The following is a 19,060-nucleotide window of genomic DNA, read 5'->3' on the forward strand; positions in this document are numbered from 1 at the left end:
TACGGTAAATAAATTACCTATCTAATAAAGGAAAAACAAAAATGCGTTACTTAGGTCGAGTCAAAGAAGAAAAGAGAGAAATCAGTGGAATTCAGTTCAGGGGCAAATCAGTAAGTAAAACAGGAAATATTTGAATGAAACAAAGAAACCAATAATTAGTTGGAAGGCAGTTTTTGTGGGTGACGTGTCAGCTAGATAGGAGGTGCCTCATACTCTAAATATGCGCCCATTCCCATCGTAGCCGGACCGTTTAGCTAGCTAGCCTTCAAGTCTTTAAGTATGGGTGAACAAATCCAAAAGCTGGGATGTTAATTTATAAAGAGAGAAATAAGATAAGGAAATGAATAAATGAAGCTCTTCATCAATGGAGACTGTCTGTCTCACTACTTGCTCGTTAATTACTCTGACAAGAAACCATAATACTCGAAACCTTAATTTGTGTTCTGCACGTGTAATTCGATGTTGTTCTACTAAGAGGCGTTCACGAACTGGTAAGGGGTATTGGGATTCAAATGCCGAGGCTAACTGGACTGATCGATTCAAAATCAATTTTGGAGATGAATTGAATGATGATAGTGAATTTGAAGATGATGAATACGTAGATTTTGGAAGGAGAGAGAAACAAAGAAGGAATTGGTGGTCTGATGAAGATGATAATTCACCAGAGATGGGAAGAGGTGGAGGAGGAGGAGGAGGAGTTTGGGAAGAAGCTGTGGATAATATATGGATCATCAAGGTATGGTAATTTCAAATTCGTTATAGGTTTGTTTTGTTAATTGTTTGGTTTTGTTGGGTGTTGTTAATGTATGAGTTGTTGATATATGTAAATTTGAATAAGGTGGGAGCCAGATTAAGCCAACGGCGGTCATTTCTTGAGTTTTCATTTGGATTTTTTTTTTTTCTTTTTGAAATTAAAGGTTAAAATTCTATGAAGAAAATCCAAAATTGTTACAAGAGATTATCAATGCCTTTCCAATTCATATAACCTGATTTAAAGAAATACCCTCAAACGTATTTAAATTTGAAAACCACAGAACCAGCAAACCCTTCACCTTATCAACCAATTCATCCACACTAGGTCGTCTTCCGCCAAAAGATCTTGAATTTCTCTCCTTCCAAACTATCCAGTAGATAATATAAGGAAGATAGCACCAAATATCATTGTTTCTCTCCTTCATCATATTAAATCTCCAAGCCATAAAATTCATTTGTACGAAAACACCATTTAACTTTAAAAGCTCTTAAAAAGTAACTCCAAATTGTCCAAGAGAACGAGCAATGCATGAAAATATGCTCCAGTGTTTCCTCCTCCCTATCACAGAGATTACAAAGAATCGAAAGAGTAGGTAAATAATTATGCAGTGATGCCCATATCATGAATAAAACCTTTGTACGAAGATTCAAACTTCGGGCATTCTGGTAGAGTTGATGGGTTGTTGAGTCATGTGATGTTCTTATTATCAAGTCTTTCTCGGATTACTTTTTATGTTGTGATCTTTCTTGATTAATCACTTTGTATTTTGCGAAGGAATCTGGTTGGAATATTTCCTTGGGTAGGATAGAAACTTTAAACTACAGTAAACACTCTTAAAATTGTATTCTTTAATCAATGCAGGTCTTTAGTGCCTTTGGTTGGTTGCTTCCAGCCGTTGTTGCATCGTTGCTGTTGGCATCGGGACCAAAAGCTTTCCTTATGGCTTTAGCACTTCCACTTGGACAGTCGATTCTTTCGTATGCAATTGATAAACTGTTTGGAAGGATAAATAAAAACCAAAAACCTAGGTCAGGGACCAAGACAAAACCATTTGCCAGAGGGAGCAGGGATACTATGATGAGTGAGGAAGAGGATGAAACAGAAATGAGTCAGACCAGTGGGGGAAGGTCAGGGTATCAGTCGTGGATGGGAGCAGATAAAAATGGTCCAGTTAAACGGAAAGATAATCAGCGTGAAACCACTTTTGGTGGATGGGAGGAGCTAGATTTACGAGGTAGAAAATCTGGTGATGGGGCTACAAAGAGGTCTCCTAAAAAAAGAGGAGGATTGTCAAGAGAGATGAAAGGAAAATTAACTAAGAAAGGGAGAAACAAAAGCACGCCCTTACTGATCAGATTGGTCATTGCTGTTTTCCCATTTCTTGGTTCATGGATGAGGATTTTATAGAAATGAAATAGCATTATTTGGTCAACTTACACACATATGTACTACTTGCGCATAGATGTACATGCCCTTCTTATGAGTCGTATGGAACTCTCCACGTCGACCGTACCTAAGGAGGTTGTTGTTCTGGTACGAGTCACCTGTTGCTGGGACCAAGAACCAACTAATTTCTATTGATGTTACCTTTTAAGTATGTGGTGTTCAGGTGGAACTGGAATGCACGCTCCCATATCTAATGGCCTCAATGTCGGTTGCTGTACAAAGCATTTGCTTAATGGACTTCCCTCCTTAATCGTCACTAACACAAGGTACGACCAAAAACCATAAAATACACGAATTATGTTTAGTGAGAATTGGCCTTCACTCCATTTTGGACTTAGAACTCTATGTTCAACAGATGTATCAAGGTGGTAAGTGGAACACAAATTCTGTAAGTGATATGTGCTTGAACAATCTGGAAATCCATCAACTGCTTAATTTATTCTTATACAACATCTGATATTCATAACAGTCAAATGGCTGTAGTCTGTAAGGGATACTCAATGCATGGGCTCAGATTGGTTGTCTTCTTTACTACGAATTGGCTAATAATATTCCATGAGTTAAAGGCATTTACATACAAATTCCAAGTTGATGTTTGTTTTTTTCGAAGTTTTTTAAAATATGTTTGCGTTGTAAAATTAGATTTTCTTAGCTATCATATATGTTTTGCGGTAAAAAAGGTATTTCCTCTTGGAAAAAACCCAATTGGCTGCAAGTGGGTTTTTGCAGTGAAGTATAATGATGACGGGTCTGTTCATTGTTACAAAGCTCGCCTCGTAGCAACTGCTTGTACTCAAGTTACTTTTGATAATGAGGATTTTGGGTTCACTGGTATTCCTGTTGCTCACATGCCTTCTATACGACTCATTATTTCTCTTGCAACTCGTCAATATTGGTTTATTCATCAGTTGGATGTTCAGAATGCCTACTCGCATGTTGGGTTTAAAGAGGAGGTTTATATGACTGCTCCACCTGGTTTCCAACTTCAGAGGGGGAATTCAAGAACCGTTTATCGTTTACTTAAAACTCTATGTGGATTTAAAGATTCTCAGCTTGCTTGGTTTCAGAAATTCAGTAAAGTGATCAAGTCAATGGGATTCACCGGATGCAATTCAGATCCTACTTGTTTCTTCCGTCGAGGTAATGGAGGCCTTCATACTATCGTTCTTGTAAATATGGATGATATCATTATCACAGGGGATGATAATATGTTTATCGACCATGTTAAAATGTATTTGGGTCAGGTTCTCAAGATCAACTACTTGAGACATCTTAGGCGCTTCTCTGGAATTGAGCTAATTCGTAAGCAGCGTGGTTTTGCACTCTGTCAACAGAACTACGGGTATTTTGGATTGTGCAGTCGTTTTATCAGGCTATGCAGGTGCAGACTATGAAAGTTCGCCAAACAAACATTGTTCATCTGGTTATTGTACTTTCATGGGTAACCACTTGATTTCATGGAAAAGCCAGAAGCAGGACAAGACATCTCGTTCTTCATCAGAAGCAGAGTACACAGCTATAAGTGATGGGACTTGTGAGATTCTTTGGCTGCCTAATTTTCTTACAGAGTTGGGGTTTTCTGTAAAGAAAAGCTCTCCAATTCACTGCGATGATAAGGGTACGGCTGCGATAACATCTGGTTCTGCTGCTCGCGAGAGGACTGCTCATGTCGAGCTTAATATTCATTTTCTACGCGAGAAAATTGAGTCAGGTGTCATCACGATGATTCCACTTCGATCAACAGAACTGATTGCAGATACATGATAGAAGTGTATGGGCTTCCAACTCAAAACCAATTGGCAATGAGTGGAGTGACTCCACACCTTATATATTAGGATCTAGACTAAGGAGTTAGCTACGTGAGACTATATTTAGTTCTCCAACATGCCCCCTCCACGTGTAGGGCTCTGTGAGTTCGCTACATCGGGGACCAGCTGTATGGTTGCCCTGCCTTCTTGGGTCTTACTGGGTCTTACGTCTCATACAGGGCCTAGCTCTGATACCATGATAGAAGTGTGTGGGCTTCCAACCCAAAACCAATTGGCGGTGAGTGCAGCTGTATGGTTGCCCTGCCTTCTTGGGTCTTACTGGGTCTTACGTCTCATATAGGGCCTAGCTCTGATACCATGATAGAAGTGTGTAGGCTTCCAACTCAAAACCAATTGGTGGAGTGAGTGGAGTGACTCCACACCTTATATAGTAGGATCTAGACTAAGGAGTTAGCTATGTGGGACTATATTTAGTTCTCCAACAATACACTCACCAAGTTATTGAACCCCACAACTCTGCAGTCTAGGATCAAGAAACTGAGATTGATCGATGTATCATCATGTGTTTTAAGCCTTTTTGGAGCCCTGAAAATCTTTTAGTGGTATAATCTTTCTCACTCGCGTAGAGTTGTTGGGCACCAAGATATTTGGGTTGACGGAACGTAGCTTTCACACCTTTTTTTTGGATTTCTTTGCTTTCGTTTCAACTACCCGTTAAAAGAATTGTTCCAGATCAAAAGAAGTGGAAGGGGATGGATCTGAGAATAGTTTCTTAAAATGATCAGTGATAAGAGCTTCTAACTCATCCTCATTATAAACCCAGTCACCACTACTAGACTTAGGAGCTGAGATCCTATTTCTGTGTCTCCTAATAATAGTGGATACCTGGAAAAAACGGGTGTTTAAGTTACCATATTTAAGCCACTGTACTCTAGATTTTTGGGCCCAAAAAATTTCCTCGAGCCTGAGGTGATATAGATACCTATTGAGACAGTGAGCTTCATGAGCTTTATTAGCTAAAGAAGGGTCCAGGCTAAATAGATTTTGAGCCGTGATCAAATCTTCCCTAGCTTTACTAACGTTTTGATGTAGAACACCAAAATCACGTCTATTCCAGAGGTTAGCCTGGAGAGTGAGTTTACGAACTTTGTCACATAAATCATTACTAGGAGACAAACTAGACTGATGCCTAGAGGAATCCCAAACCTGGGAAACCAAAGATTTAAACCTATCATCCTCTAACCACATAGCTTCTAGTCTCCAAGGACGAGGTTTAAACTTTATTATTGGTTGTAAATCCAACATTAAAACCCGATGGTCTGAATTAAAATGGCTAAGATGAGTTACCTGGGCATTAGGATACAAGAGCCGCCACTTCTCATTAACCAGAACACGGTCAAGCCTTTCCTGAATATTGGCTGCATTGAGCTGTTTGTTTGTCCAAGTATATTTGGGTCCTATGGCATCAACGTCTATTAAACCACATGTAGAAATCATGGAATTAAAATCCTTGAGTTGAGAGAAAGAAGGAGACAAACTTCCCTTTTTCTCGGAAGCAGTAGTGATAGCATTGAAGTCCCCCATGGCAACATTTGGAGAGTCAATAGCAGCAACACTTTCCATCTCATCCCATGTTCTTTTGCGAAGAGGAGTAACCGGGTTGGCATACACAGATGACAGAAATCCAAGGTTCACCTAATTTTGGAGTAACAACAGCATGAATCGCATTACGACTGATAGATGTGGCATCCACAGCCACTTCTGAGTCGTTCCAAAGCAACCAAAGTCCCCTGAAAAACCAGCAGATACTACACATAGACATTTAGTATATCCTAATTCCTGAATGATATGTAAAGAGTTAGCTTCATCGATCCTAGTTTCATAAATTGCACATATGGTGGGCTTATGAGTATGGATTAAGTCCTTAGACACCCTGGTAAAAGAAGGTTTACCAGCCCCTCTACAGTTCCAGCTCATTATCATGCGCTCTGATGGTTCTGTTGTATCATGCGCTCGAATCCTTTGTTGGCCTCCTGTGTTTTCAATCCTGTCCATACACTTGTCCGGAACACTCTTTGTCATGCTTGGTGATGAGCGATTAATTCTTACATATTTACTACCCAAGATATATATTGTTGGTGCTTATTTTGGTATTTATTGTGTTTTTGTAGGTAAATGAATAAAATGGGCTCTTCCAAGAAAATCAGCTAAACCTAGGATTCCAAGAAGAAAATATGGACTACTGAGTACAGGGGTCGTGGATACTTTTGGATCTAAATGGGATAGGCCCAATTTAAGTTAGTGAAGGAGATGATGGGCTGAAGTTGGTTTAAGAAATTAACATGCTCGAGCATTTTGGTCTCGTGGATTTTAGGATGAAGGACTTGGTGATTAGTTCTCGAAGGATTTAGGAGATATCACGTAAAATGAAAAATCCTACTCAATGATTAGTGTACGAGGTATGTCGACATGGTGGAGGAAAAAAGGAAACTAAATATCTTTTGCAACTAAAGAAGATTGATTTTGAGCATAATATATACTTCACCACATTAATACATGACATCTGTTTTGGAATTGAGATAATGACAAAATGAGTACTTACCTCGTACATAAGATCAGTATGTGCTCATATAATATTTTCTTTCCCATGAAAAGAAAAGTAAGTGGTCGGACATGTGGCGAGTCTTTATTAGGTGATATCGTGTATTCTTAGACAATGGCATACTCCTATTGGACATGACATGTGGAAGAGAATTAAAAGAGGAAGGTTAGATTTTGTTGAAATCTATATATTGATGTCGAGAACAGGAAACCAGGGGGATGATTGGTGAGCCGGTGAGCTGGTAGCCAGTTTCACAATTTTCTTTTATTTAGTTTTCTTTATAATAATGAGGAACTAGAATCACATGCTGGGATTATGGAGGAAGAGTTGTTCCAATAATAAAGTGGTATTTTCTTATTAATTTATTATTGCAATTTTTTTATGATTATTTGCAATGAACTATAATTGATTATAATATTTTGATTAATTAGTTGTGTTCTTGATGGTGCATGCTTAGCTTAGAGCTCTTGATGTTCCTTACTTGCAATTAACAATTAATATTTTGGAAATCTAATATTGTCAATATCTTAGAATCAAATTGAACGTATGAATTGCATAAATATTGTTGTTAACTGAATCACTTAAAAATTGGTCAATAGTGGAATCCATAGTCTCAGTTCTTTCCATAATCTTAAATATTAAATCAATCTTCACAAGTCCGAGAGAACGACAACCTTCTTACCACTATATAAAATTCGATCAACTTTTGGCGCCGCTGACGCGGATTTTTTTATAGATTTGTTTTTAGGTTTTATTTTATTTGTTATTTTTTACGCGTTTTGGTATTTTTGTTTGCTTTCAGATTTGGAGCTAAGCTAAAGGAAAAGAGAAAGTGCTAAAAAGAAAGGAAAAGCCCAAAAAGGAAAGAAAAGAGAAATCCAAAAGGAGTGAAGAAGAAGATTTTGTAAATAGTTTTATTTTTATTTTTTTAGAAAATGTAATTAAGGTTTTTATTTTTGTAATATTTTATTTTTGGACATTTTTTTTCTTCTTTTCTTTTGGACATTGAACATTGAACTTTATTTTTAAAACCCTACGGAAGGGTAGTTTTAAATAAACTATTTGCAGAGAAGGACGGCGATTACGATATCGCCTCGGCCCCTCGGGTTCGTACATGACATAGGAGTCGTGGCCCGAGTCGACTTCAACGGTTCATCCCCCGTCTGAAACGGGGGGTAAGAATTCTAAACACCTGCGAATCCCCTGTCAGCGGGTTTACTGGATGATTTCGTATGCATATATGTTGAGGACCTGAAATCGGATTTAATTTTCTAATAAAGGGCAAGGACTGGCCAAATCAAGATAAGGACTCGGATTTCATCACCGTTTCCTTCTTGCCCGCCTTAGGAACACGTAACCTACGCGAACCTAAGCCTTAAAATTTGGACTAGAACGAGACCGATAGGGTAACGAGCTTATTAGGAAAGTCGTTCGGAAAATATTGGTTACTCTTTTGAGCATACTTTGAAGTTCATGATGGTTTCTGTGAGTTGAATCGCCGCCTTTTAATGCCGGTAAGGCCTTGGGTATCAAAGCTTCACTGAGCTTCCCTCGTCTCTATTCAACTTACTTTAACTCGGATTGATTCCAGAGAGGTTTGCTCATATTGTAACGAATTCCTTTTTGAAAGAATAAAAGCTGGTCTAGAAACAATCTAAGGGAGCCTTCATGCTTTTTGTTTGCTAGATAAAATAGGCTTGTTCTGGTCGAGTCAGCCTTCTTTGTGTTTGTTTAGAATTCCCTTGCAGTTGGGATGTCGAACTGGTATAGCCAATAAAATGATTATTCGACTGAGCAACATGAACATTATTCTTTTTATGACCATAGTGTGAATAGTTGTTGGGAACACCAAACTTTGGAAGGTTATGGCTCATACCATGGTGAGCCCAAATACTATTAACATGAATACCGGTCATACGAGCAAAATTCCTATAATTCCTCTTCTCTAGATGAGGCACGTAAGATACTTGAGTCAACGCGTAAGTTACATGAGTCGACACATAAGTCAGCGGACACATATGACTTAGTTATAGACGAAAGAACTGTAACAATGAGTGAACCTTCTTTAGAAGATAACCTCAGGAAGTTAGCCGAGTCAACATGTAAGTTAACTGAGTCAACACGTGAGTTTGCTGAGTCAACACGTAGGCTTGAGTTAGAGACGGAAGAAAGAATTACTCGAGTTGCACCAAATTTCCAATACATTGCTTCAAAAATCAACCTTGAAAGTGAGTAAAATTTTTATTTACATAATCAAGATGACAAGGATAGAATTGGAAGCAATACTTTAGATGAGGTTCAACCATTTTCATGTTATTATGATTATGATGAGGATAGTGCTGATAAAGAATCTGAAATATTTAGGCATAGTGATCAGGAATTTGTTAACTGAGCTTTATAATGATAATATTATTTCTAGTTCAAATCCAAATAATTTTAATAATTATTCACCTATTCAAAAGGACGAGGATTTGACTAAAGATAGACCTCCTTAGATGATGTAGTATTTCCTTTTGATTACAAAGGCGATGATAGTTTAGAGGAGCGGGTTTATCCTGAGAATATTGTTTTCGAGTCTAGCGATTTAGAAAGATTAGTCTTAGAAAAACAAAATGAAATCGTAGAGATGAGTGAGGATGTACCTGACTTAGAAGAATCAATTAACCATTTTCAGGAATCTGATGACCTTGAAACTAGGGAAGCTGTGACTAGTCTTTGTAGAGACACTGAAAACTCTAAGTTTGGGGGTGATTTTTATTCTCCATGTGCTTTAACTCTTACAAAGGTCCCTCACTTGGAGCTTAACATATATGCCTCAACCATTTTACAAGATTATCTTCATACACGTTTTCCTGGACCTAATGATGTCCAGAAAGAAGTTCAGTTGTTAGAAACCCAACCTCTGGTTGATGTGGTTAACCCAGGCTACGATACCTCGATTGACTTTGTTTTCCCACCAAAAACTTTTTTTCCAATTGTGGGAACTTATGAAATTCAAACGTGTCAGATATTAAGTTTCGAGACTAAACCTAATTATTTTAGGAGATTAGGGTCGACATATTTGTTTAAGGAAGACCACCACTCTCTTTGTGGTCAGTTGTGTAAGTCAAATTTGATTGACTTTAAGGATCCGCAATTATTTAGGTTATTATTATGTGCTTCTAAGTTTTTATTTGAGTTTTTCCAAACTCTAGAACCTGAACATTCGGATCTAACTTTTGAGGAAATGCAACCAAGGGAAATATGTTATCTAGACCCAGTTATAGAACCTGAACCTGAACCACATCTAGATGTAGTTGTCTTAAACAGGAAACTAGACAAGGGTGTGCTTTATTTGTTAACTTTGCATGGTGCAGATTCCTTTTACTTGTGATATCTCTATTTGGTTTTGGTGATCCGCAATTATTCCGGCTATTACTTTATGATTCTATAAGGTGACTAATCCTTTCTTAGTCTGGATGAAGACTTTAAACTTAGCACTTCTTGGGAGGTAACACATGCTCTTGCAACACGGTAATATCTTTCCTTAGCTCTTTCGCTTAGAGTGGTAACAGTTTCTCCTTGTTCATGCTTTTAATTTTATCTTTAGAACATTGAGGACAATGTTAGATTTAAGTTTGGGGGTGTGGGAGAAACTTTTAGTTGCAATGAATAAACTCTAGAGCTTACAAATTTATGCTTATTAAGGTTGGTACTAACCAATCTAAGTGGATGGGAACATCTTGGTCGTAGGAGTTGAGGAACCAATCTGATTAGATGGAAACATCTAAAGAGTCTATTCATAAAAGCACAGAGCTCAGGTGTTAGAATTGAAAAAAAAAAACATGGTAGTTTCGCCATATCTCGTTGAATCCTAATCCTTTTTTTTTTTTATTTTCTTAAGTGATTTGGTGGGCCACACGATTCAAGTTGTTACCATTGCTAGGGTGAAATAGAGTGATTGAGATACCAAAAATAAAAAATTGAGACCAGACGATCAGACCAGCCGGAATAAATTCAATAAAGTCGACCACTGGTGCCCTTGTATATGCCAGTTGTGTTGACCTAGAGTTAGGTTTATCTACCACTGGTCTCCTTGTATATGCCAGTTGTGTTGATATTAGTCAGACCATCTCAGTCCATTAGGATAGGTTCATCTTGGCAGAAGCCTTCAGAAAGATATGGGAAACACCGTTCACTTTAAACCATCTATTTTTTCTCTTTATCCATCTTCTTAATCTTTCCATGTGATTGGTAGACTCCGGTTATGATGTCCAGAAACTATCTGAGTAGAGCTCTGTCACTTATATATGAATTTTAGTATGCTGAGTGCAAACTCGTGTACAACAATTGGAATTTCGCATCAGGGAACTTCCTCCTGTAGTCAATGAGAGTATGCCAACCAAGGAGATTCTTTAGTGCCTTTCAAGGTTCTGCGTAGATATCTAGGGTCTGGAGTAAAGGTTTTGTGGGTACACCTCTGGTAAACCCTCCCCAGACTATAACTCGGTCACTAGGGCCATCTAGTGAGTTTTTATTTTCTAGAATAAATTTATTCGAGGACTAGCAAAATATAAGTTTGGGGGTGTGATGAGCGATTAATTCTTACATATTTACTACCCAAAATATATATTGTTGGTGCTTATTTTGGTATTTATTGTGTTTTTGTAGGTAACTGAATAAAATGGGCTCTTCCAAGAAAATCGGCTAAACCTAGGATTCCAAGAAAAAAATATGGACTACGGAGTACATGGGTCGTGGGTACTTTTGGATCTAAATGGGATAGGCCCAATTTAAGTTAGTGAAGGAGATGATGGGCTGAAGTTGGTTTAAGAAATTAACATGCTCGGGCATTTTGGTCTCGTGGATTTTAAGATGAAGGACTTGGTGATTAGTTCTCGAAGGATTTAGGAGATATCACGTAAAATGAAAAATCCTACTCAATAATTAATGTACGAGGTATGTCGACATGGTGGAGGAAGAAAGGAAACTAAATATCTTTTGCAACTAAAGAAGATTGATTTTGAGCATAATATATACTTCACCACATTAATACATGACATCTGTTTTGGAATTGAGATAATGACAAAATGAGTACTTACCTCGTACATGAGATCAGTATGTGCTCATATAATATTTTATTTCTCATGAAAAGAAAAGCAAGAGGTCGGACATGTGGCGAGTCTTTATTAGGTGATATTGTGTATTCTTAGACAAGTGGCACACTCCCATTGGACATGACATGTGGAAGAGAATTAAAAGAGGAAGGTTAGATTTTGTTGAAATCTATATATTGATGTCGAGAACAGGAAACCAGGGGACGATTGGTGAGCCAGTGAGCCGGTAGCCAGTTTCACAATTTTCTTTTATTTCTTATATTTAGTTTTCTTTATAATAATGAGGAACTAAAATCACATGCTGGGATTATGGAGGAAGCGTTGTTCCAATAATAAAGTGGTATTTTCTTATTAATTTATTATTGCAATTTCTTTATGATTATTTGCAATGAACTATAATTGATTATAATATTTTGATTAATTAGTTGTGTTCTCTCTTGATGGTGCATGCTTAGCTTAGAGCTCTTGATGTTCCATACTTGTGAATAACAATTAATATTTTGGAAATCTAATATTGGCAATATCTTAGAATCAAATTGAACGCATGAATTGCATAAATATTGTTGTTAACTGAATCACTTAAAAATTGGTCAATGGTGGAAACCATAGTCTCAGTTCTTTTCATAATCTTAAATCTTAAATCAATCTTCACAAGTCCGAGAGAACGACAACCTTCTTACCACTATATAAAATTCGATCACTTGGTCATCCCAAGCAGTAACCAATTCCATCCTTATCCTCCGCAGATCTTTTGGCCCTCTTAGGAGAGCTGGCGTTTCCACATAAGGGATGTGCAGTATTTCTACCATGCTGTCGGCGTGCCATATCCTTATATCGGACTCTGTTTTTCGAAGCAACCATTCTTCCTGGGGAAAATACGCCTGTAGAATCTGTCGCATTGTGTTCTGCGGAAAATTCTGATGCCTTAGGAAGTTGCTGGCATGTAGGACTAGAGCAAGTGGTTGTTCCGGTAGGTGCGGATGATTGTCCAAATACCATTGTTGTTGGTGGAGTAGTTTCTGAAGCTCGAGGTATTCCCGCATCTTAAGTCTGATTTGGTCGAGAAGTTTCCAGTGTTGGAGTACCAAGGTGTAGATTTCTGTCTTCCATGTTGATATCTCCTGGAGGATCTCCTCTCTCTCTCTATGTCTCTGACCATCCAAGTCTCCAGAGAGAGAAATTTGCAACTTCTGGAAAAGAGATTTGTCAGGGGAGTTGTATTCACCATTATGAGATAGTTGCTTGTCTGTAATAGTAGCTTTAGCCTTCAAAGTATTTTGTACTGTTGTTTTTAAAGCCGGCCCATAAGTCTGGTTATATGTTAAAGTAGAAACTGGTGAATGGGATGAGGTGTCTTTCCCAGTTGTCACAGGCTCATGCACAGTAGGAGGTTTCACCACAGTATCTCTATCATTAGTAGCATAGGGTAGTGATGTATCCCTATAACTTTGTTTATTGTTCCCATCTACAAGAAAAAGTTAATTTGAGCCAATCTTGGATTTATCTTTGAGTGAGGAAGACTTACTGGTGGTAGAATGTTTCCCCACATGTTGACTAGAATTTTTAATTCCAGGGCGGTTCTCTACATTCTCACAATTTCCAGAATCCCGTAGAACGTGAAATCTGGAGCCGGAAGTCGGTGGATTTTTCCGGGCCGGATTTGTAGGATTCCGGCGAGATTTGAGATCGACCAGCATCCATGCACCAAACTCAGTGGGGAGAAGATTTGCAGCATTGGTCGTAGGTTTATCAGCTTGAACTGCAGCCACATCAGAAGTTGCCGGTTGTTTCTGTGGACAATTATCAATTCTGTGATTAGCTCGGCCACAATGAAAACAAATGGAGGAAACCCCTTCATACTCAATAGGTTGAATTAACTTTCCAATACGAACAGCAGGCAGCAAGGGTTTAAGAAGATCAACCTCAATACAAATTCGAACAAACCTTCTTCTGGAAATATTCTCGGTGGTACCATCCACTTTAACAGTTTTGCCAATTTCATTTCCAATCTGATACAAAACAGATTTATCAAAGTATTCAATAGGCAAGGTAGGAAGCTAAATCCATAAAATGGTTTTCAGAATTTTAGCTTCCGTCGGCTTAAAATCCGGTTCCCATCGATTAAAGAGAAATAATGACCACTGATAAACCATGGACCATGAAGTAGTGCATTTTTTAAATCTTCAACATTTGCAAACTTAAATAAGAAAAAGTCTTTTCGTAAATCTAGAATTTGAATCTGCCCAACCGGTCTCCACATCACATTGATTCGTTCTTGTAAAAATTTAAATCCAATTGATTTACCCAGAACCTTGCCAATAAGACATTTCCTCCATGGATTACGAATTCGATCCTTAGTGGCTGGATCCAAGGAAATCACAGGGATAGGAGAGGAAGAAGAATTACCTGGTTGGGAAAATTGTTCCAGCAGAGCATCCGAGGTATCATTTGAGTTCTCTTCGGAATTATTGAAATAATCCTTCATTATCCCAATCTGCCCAGGGATTTAAAGATTTCTTAACAGTTTGTAAGAATGAAAAATTTGGTTTTGGGGTTGAATGAGACAGATTTTCATTTGCATCTTGCATTTCAATTTCAATTTCATGATTCAATTGATCAGGTGGCCGACCTTTTGGAGATGAAGAGTTTGGTTGGGAAGAAGAAGAAGAGTGCAGTTCCCGAGTCAGACATATTTTTGACAGGCAATATCAATTTCTAATCCCTCATTACTCTTACGATTTGTTAGTGCATTCTTTATGAATATAAAGTTAATTACACGTGGATCTACTTTCACTAATAGTAGTATTTCTTTTGATTCACTGATCGTTAGGTTCTCATAATGTTAAGACGCATACTGCACAAAAAAAATGAAGAAAAAGAAAAAAAAAATCGGCCGAAGGGAAAAGAGAAAAATTCTAGACAGTTCATATGCCTTTTTTACCGCGTGCAAATACACGGATAAGTGAGTAATGCTGTGTACACCGTGGGTTCGCCACAACGGGTTGTCCCGCGTGAGACAACCTGATGACACCCACGGACCCGCTGATGCTGGAGCTAACAAGGGAGACGGTTTTTGGTTGTGTGGGTCCCGCCAGTTGTCTCACAGGGGAAAACCCGTTTTGGCTAGCCCACGGTACACTATGCATTATTGCGGATAAATTACTTGATAATTCTCTACTTTTCTCCACAGACATAATTCTCTGATTGCTTTCCAAGGCATGTAGGAAAATTGCCCGACAGATTTAACTGAAATGAGTAAAAGTTAGATGAATTTCTCAATGTAAGATTCGTATTTTTTTGATTGAAATCATGGCTCCCTTGTTATTTCGAGCACTTGGTCCCATGCCCAGGAGGCTAACGAAATGGGAATGAAATTTTTTAATTAAAATCATGGCTCCCTTGTTGTTTCGAGCACTTGGTCCCATGCCCAGGAAGCTAACGAAATGGGAATGGATCAACATCCTCGTAAAGAATTTTATTTATATGACATGACGAACTACTCGTTTCTTCGATAAAATAAATCAAATTATATATTAAGCTTGTCTTTATTTTGATTAGACCACTGCGACTCACTGGTTCATAAAAATTTGATGAACATCAGTAGAAAGTTTGATTTAGGATGGACTTCATGCCGAAAAAAGATACGGTGATGTAGGTTAGGAATTTGGTTTGGGTCTGGCGTGATTTTCTCCCCTCCTTTGAAACACTAAGGTCGTGTTTGGTATCCTGGATATCCCATCCTAGGTTGGGTTATCTAGTAAAAAACGGTTAAAATGTGTTTGTCTTATAACAATTCCAATCTTGGATAAGGATTATTAAACCTTCCTTGATTTTAGGAAGCTAAAAAAGTGAGGTTATGGTATTCTTCCAAAAACCTGGAATACCTGTATCCTCACCTGGATTGGATTAGACGGTTATTATCCTTTAAAATAAGTAGTTGTCTAAGAAATAATTATTTATATTAACCTATTTTTGGAGTCAAACAAACAGAAGTTAACCTAACCCAATATATGATAGAATTTTAGACAAACACCATTAAAACTAACCATCAAGGTTATCATAAATTAAATTAAGATAAACTATTATAGGATTTGTTAATACCGTTTCCAAACTTCCAAACAAACCCTAAGTCATATGAGCTTCCACGTCAGACAGTGTGACATCCCTCAAATTAAATTAAATAAAGAAATTGTTAATAAAATATCCATATAAGAAAATGCATTTAATAAAATGCCCACATTTTTTTCATAATATATTTAAAGCCCACTTTTTCCGTCCCGTTTTTATTGAAAAAACGTTTAACAGACGTTGCTGTAAACGTGGCAACAATCAAGCTTGTGAAAATACATTTAAGCCCCTGAATCGTGTGATTAGAACCTGGTTAAGTCGTGTAAAATGCCCGAGACACCACCTAGTTAAATCATAGGGTTGTATAGTTAAACACACCCAAATAATGAATGGTTGATACCGCCGACCTTTCAGAGGGCGTTGAAGACTGCACCAAGTTCTCACTTTCTTCTCCGGCGCCGGTTAAGAAAGATCCGGTGGCAATCCAATTTGGGTTGCCTCTATTAAAAATTATAAATCATTAATCCATTTAAAATTACAGCTACCAGTTAATGAATTAAAAAATACGATGACATCTCCAAATTTCTTTAAGAACCAAAACTAATTAGGTCTTCAGTTTAAACAATTTGAACTTCACTCTTTGCCATCTCCATCGGATTCTAACCTAAATATCTGCAACCATTGCAGTAATATCAGTATTTTCAACCGTTGAATATGATAGCAGTCATGAAAATCAACGAAAAAACAATAACTGTTGTTTCATTCGACCCCAAAATTGACTAAATCAAACTCCCAAAGCAAATCTAGATAAAGAGACTTTATTGCTGCAATCTATAACAAGCAAAAAAATTTACTTAAACCCCATTTGAATCGATATTCAGAAATCCCAATCTGTTGTTGTTGCTGTTGGGACCGGAAACAGAAATCTACTTCAATTGGTCGAGAGATAAAGAGCAGGAAGACAACGACGAACCTCATATCCATTTCCCCTGTTCTTTTACCATCTCTACTTCTCTGTAGCATTTTATTCTCACACCATGAACAAAAATCGATTCGCAGTAATGAACCCTAAAAAAGTCAAGGTTGCTATTCATTGAAAAATTTGTTCGATACTTTTTGAAAACAACAAAGAAATGTAATGGGATAGGTCATAGGTGGACTGTCAACACGTCCTCCACTCATTTTTTAACTCCTACACCCGTTTGAGCCACCTGTTTGGATCACGTTTGACACTTCCGTTTCATTTAGCACGTGAAATTTGAGCCGTTAATTGGTCACACGGACGGTGAAAGATGGGTTTTGGGATTTTAATGTAACGGGCAGTTTAGTAATTGCACTCATCAAAATCTCATCTCGTCAGATGAGAAATTGACTAAGTCCATGAGATTTTACTGTTTTGGTGGGATTAGACGGAATTACTAACGGCGTGGGCATTAAATAAAGTTTCAAAAAATGTGGGCATTTTATTAAATTCATTTCCCTACATGGGCATTTTTTAAAAATTCCCTTAAATAAAAGCTTTGGGGATTAGTAATTTTGGAGAGGACACTTGGCAAGACTCTATTGGTTAGGACATTAAAATTTGGGTTACACTCTGTTTACATCCTATATTTAACTGGCCGTTTGTAACCCTGTTAGCGAAAACGTGGGTAGATAATACTTTTGTCAAAATTTGTGCCTAATTAATTACACTCTGTTTACACCGAATACTTAATTGGACGTTAAGTAACACCGTCAAAGTGGACGATACACCCGTGAAAAACTAAACCAAACCATTTGTTTTGAGTTGCACAACCCTAAACTGGATGAGATTTCCTCTCATTCACCTGAAACCGAGAACGAGAAGAAAAAAAATAAAAGCAGCGACATACATTGTTTGTACCGTGTATAAAATACACGGAAGTCCCGCTAATAAAGCCCGTTACGTCTAGCCCGTGAAAAGATTCCAGAAGTTTCTAGAAGACTTGTTGCCCAAGTTGCTTGCACATGAAGTTTACCTAATTAGGGTTACATAAACTATATAAATACATGTATCATAAACCCTAAAAAGATACATGGAATTTTAGGTTAGCTAACCCGAAGAAAAACACCCTTGTATCAAATACATCAATAAAATACCTCTCCGTTCCTCCGTGGATGTAGGCAACACTTGCCGAACCACGTTAAATCCTTGTCTCCTTATTTATTTTTCTTCAATTTGTTTCGTAACCCTAATTTCGTATCATCATCATCATCATCATCATCAAATCATTCGTGTTTTGTGCCTACAATTTATTTTGGGTACAAACACACACGAAAGAGATAAAAGCAGCGTCAGAGATGATCAAGATTTGAAGAGTAGATGGGTCTTGATTTTGTTGTTAGATAAAGAAAGGGAGATATTATGTTCCCGTTTCCTAGAATCAAAAACCTAGTGAAGAAATTTGAAAAGAAGGCAACTCAATTAACCAATTATGTTACGGTTCCTCTTTGCTATCTTATTCCTCGCGTACAAAAAGGAATAAAGGATGATTAACAGTGTTTAGTTGTTTATAGGGGGATAAGCGAAGTGGAACGCTGGTGATGAAATCTTTGAGTTTGAGAAACAGGTATGTTTTAAATAAATCTATGATTTCTTTATAGTTTTTGATTTTTTTTTAAATTTTATTGATCTGTTGCAACAAGTAATCGGGGTTTGTTCAATTTGTGCAAATTTTTAGGTTTGCTGTAATCGGATTGATGGAGTTAGTCTTTTTTGTTTGGAATTTGATTGATTAATGTCAAGCATATCTTCTTCTTCTTATAAAGCATCTACCGATGGAAAATATCACGTCGTGAAGTAGTTTCAAAGTCAATTTTGTATTTGTTATTTTGATTAGGGTTTTTGTTTATCCTTTCCAGTTTAATTAATATTTTTTCCTGACAAATCATATTCAAGCAGGTAACTTTTTATTATACCAAAAAGAATTCATATTCTGATAATTATATTTTTTTAGTTTTTTCCTCAATTGTAAAGTATGCTTGATATTATTATGTTAATGGATCAGAATATATACATGTGTATCTGCCCAAGAATATGATGCTTGGGTCGACCAGGGCTCAGATGCAGAAAGCAAGTCATCTCTTAATTTCAGAATTAGTTTTCATTAGTAGTTGTTCGTAGGAATTTGTTTCAGATGAGTGGGTACAAGGGAACAAAGAGTACAATTGTTGTTGTATCTTTGCCAAGCTCCTTGCAATTATCATACTATTTGTGTCCTTTCTATCAATGACCAGGATATGTAACTCTTTTAATTTGTTTGCCAGGTGATTATTCCACATTGACGTATGTACCTTCCCTTGCTTT

The 19,060-nt window shown here is 37.4% G+C and overlaps 2 protein-coding genes across 3 annotated transcripts; one reads left to right on the forward strand and one right to left on the reverse strand.

Annotated features, from left to right (window-relative positions):
• Window positions 1–313: 313 nt before the first annotated feature.
• On the forward strand, window positions 314–2,731 carry LOC113331083. Its single transcript, XM_026577863.1, has 2 exons — window positions 314–736; window positions 1,616–2,731. The coding sequence occupies exons 1-2, from the start codon at window positions 365–367 to the stop codon at window positions 2,159–2,161; spliced, it is 918 nt and encodes a 305-aa protein (XP_026433648.1). The 5' UTR covers window positions 314–364; the 3' UTR covers window positions 2,162–2,731.
• Window positions 2,732–12,267: 9,536 nt separating this feature from the next.
• On the reverse strand, window positions 12,268–14,634 carry LOC113330992. Of its 2 annotated transcripts, none has more exons than XM_026577773.1 (3): window positions 14,074–14,634; window positions 13,590–13,676; window positions 12,268–13,457 (listed from the first exon to the last, which is right to left on the reverse strand). In XM_026577773.1, the coding sequence occupies exons 1-3, from the start codon at window positions 14,113–14,115 to the stop codon at window positions 13,146–13,148; spliced, it is 441 nt and encodes a 146-aa protein (XP_026433558.1). In that variant the 5' UTR covers window positions 14,116–14,634; the 3' UTR covers window positions 12,268–13,145. The 2 variants fall into 2 exon arrangements, with proteins under 2 accessions (XP_026433558.1, XP_026433557.1); XM_026577772.1 differs by having other exon boundaries at window positions 12,268–12,857; window positions 13,193–13,676; window positions 14,074–14,623.
• Between the last annotated feature and the right edge of the window lie 4,426 nt (window positions 14,635–19,060).

The sequence above is a fragment of the Papaver somniferum genome, unplaced genomic scaffold (assembly GCF_003573695.1).
Source record: "Papaver somniferum cultivar HN1 unplaced genomic scaffold, ASM357369v1 unplaced-scaffold_123, whole genome shotgun sequence".
In the NCBI taxonomy this organism is placed as follows: domain Eukaryota; kingdom Viridiplantae; phylum Streptophyta; class Magnoliopsida; order Ranunculales; family Papaveraceae; genus Papaver; species Papaver somniferum.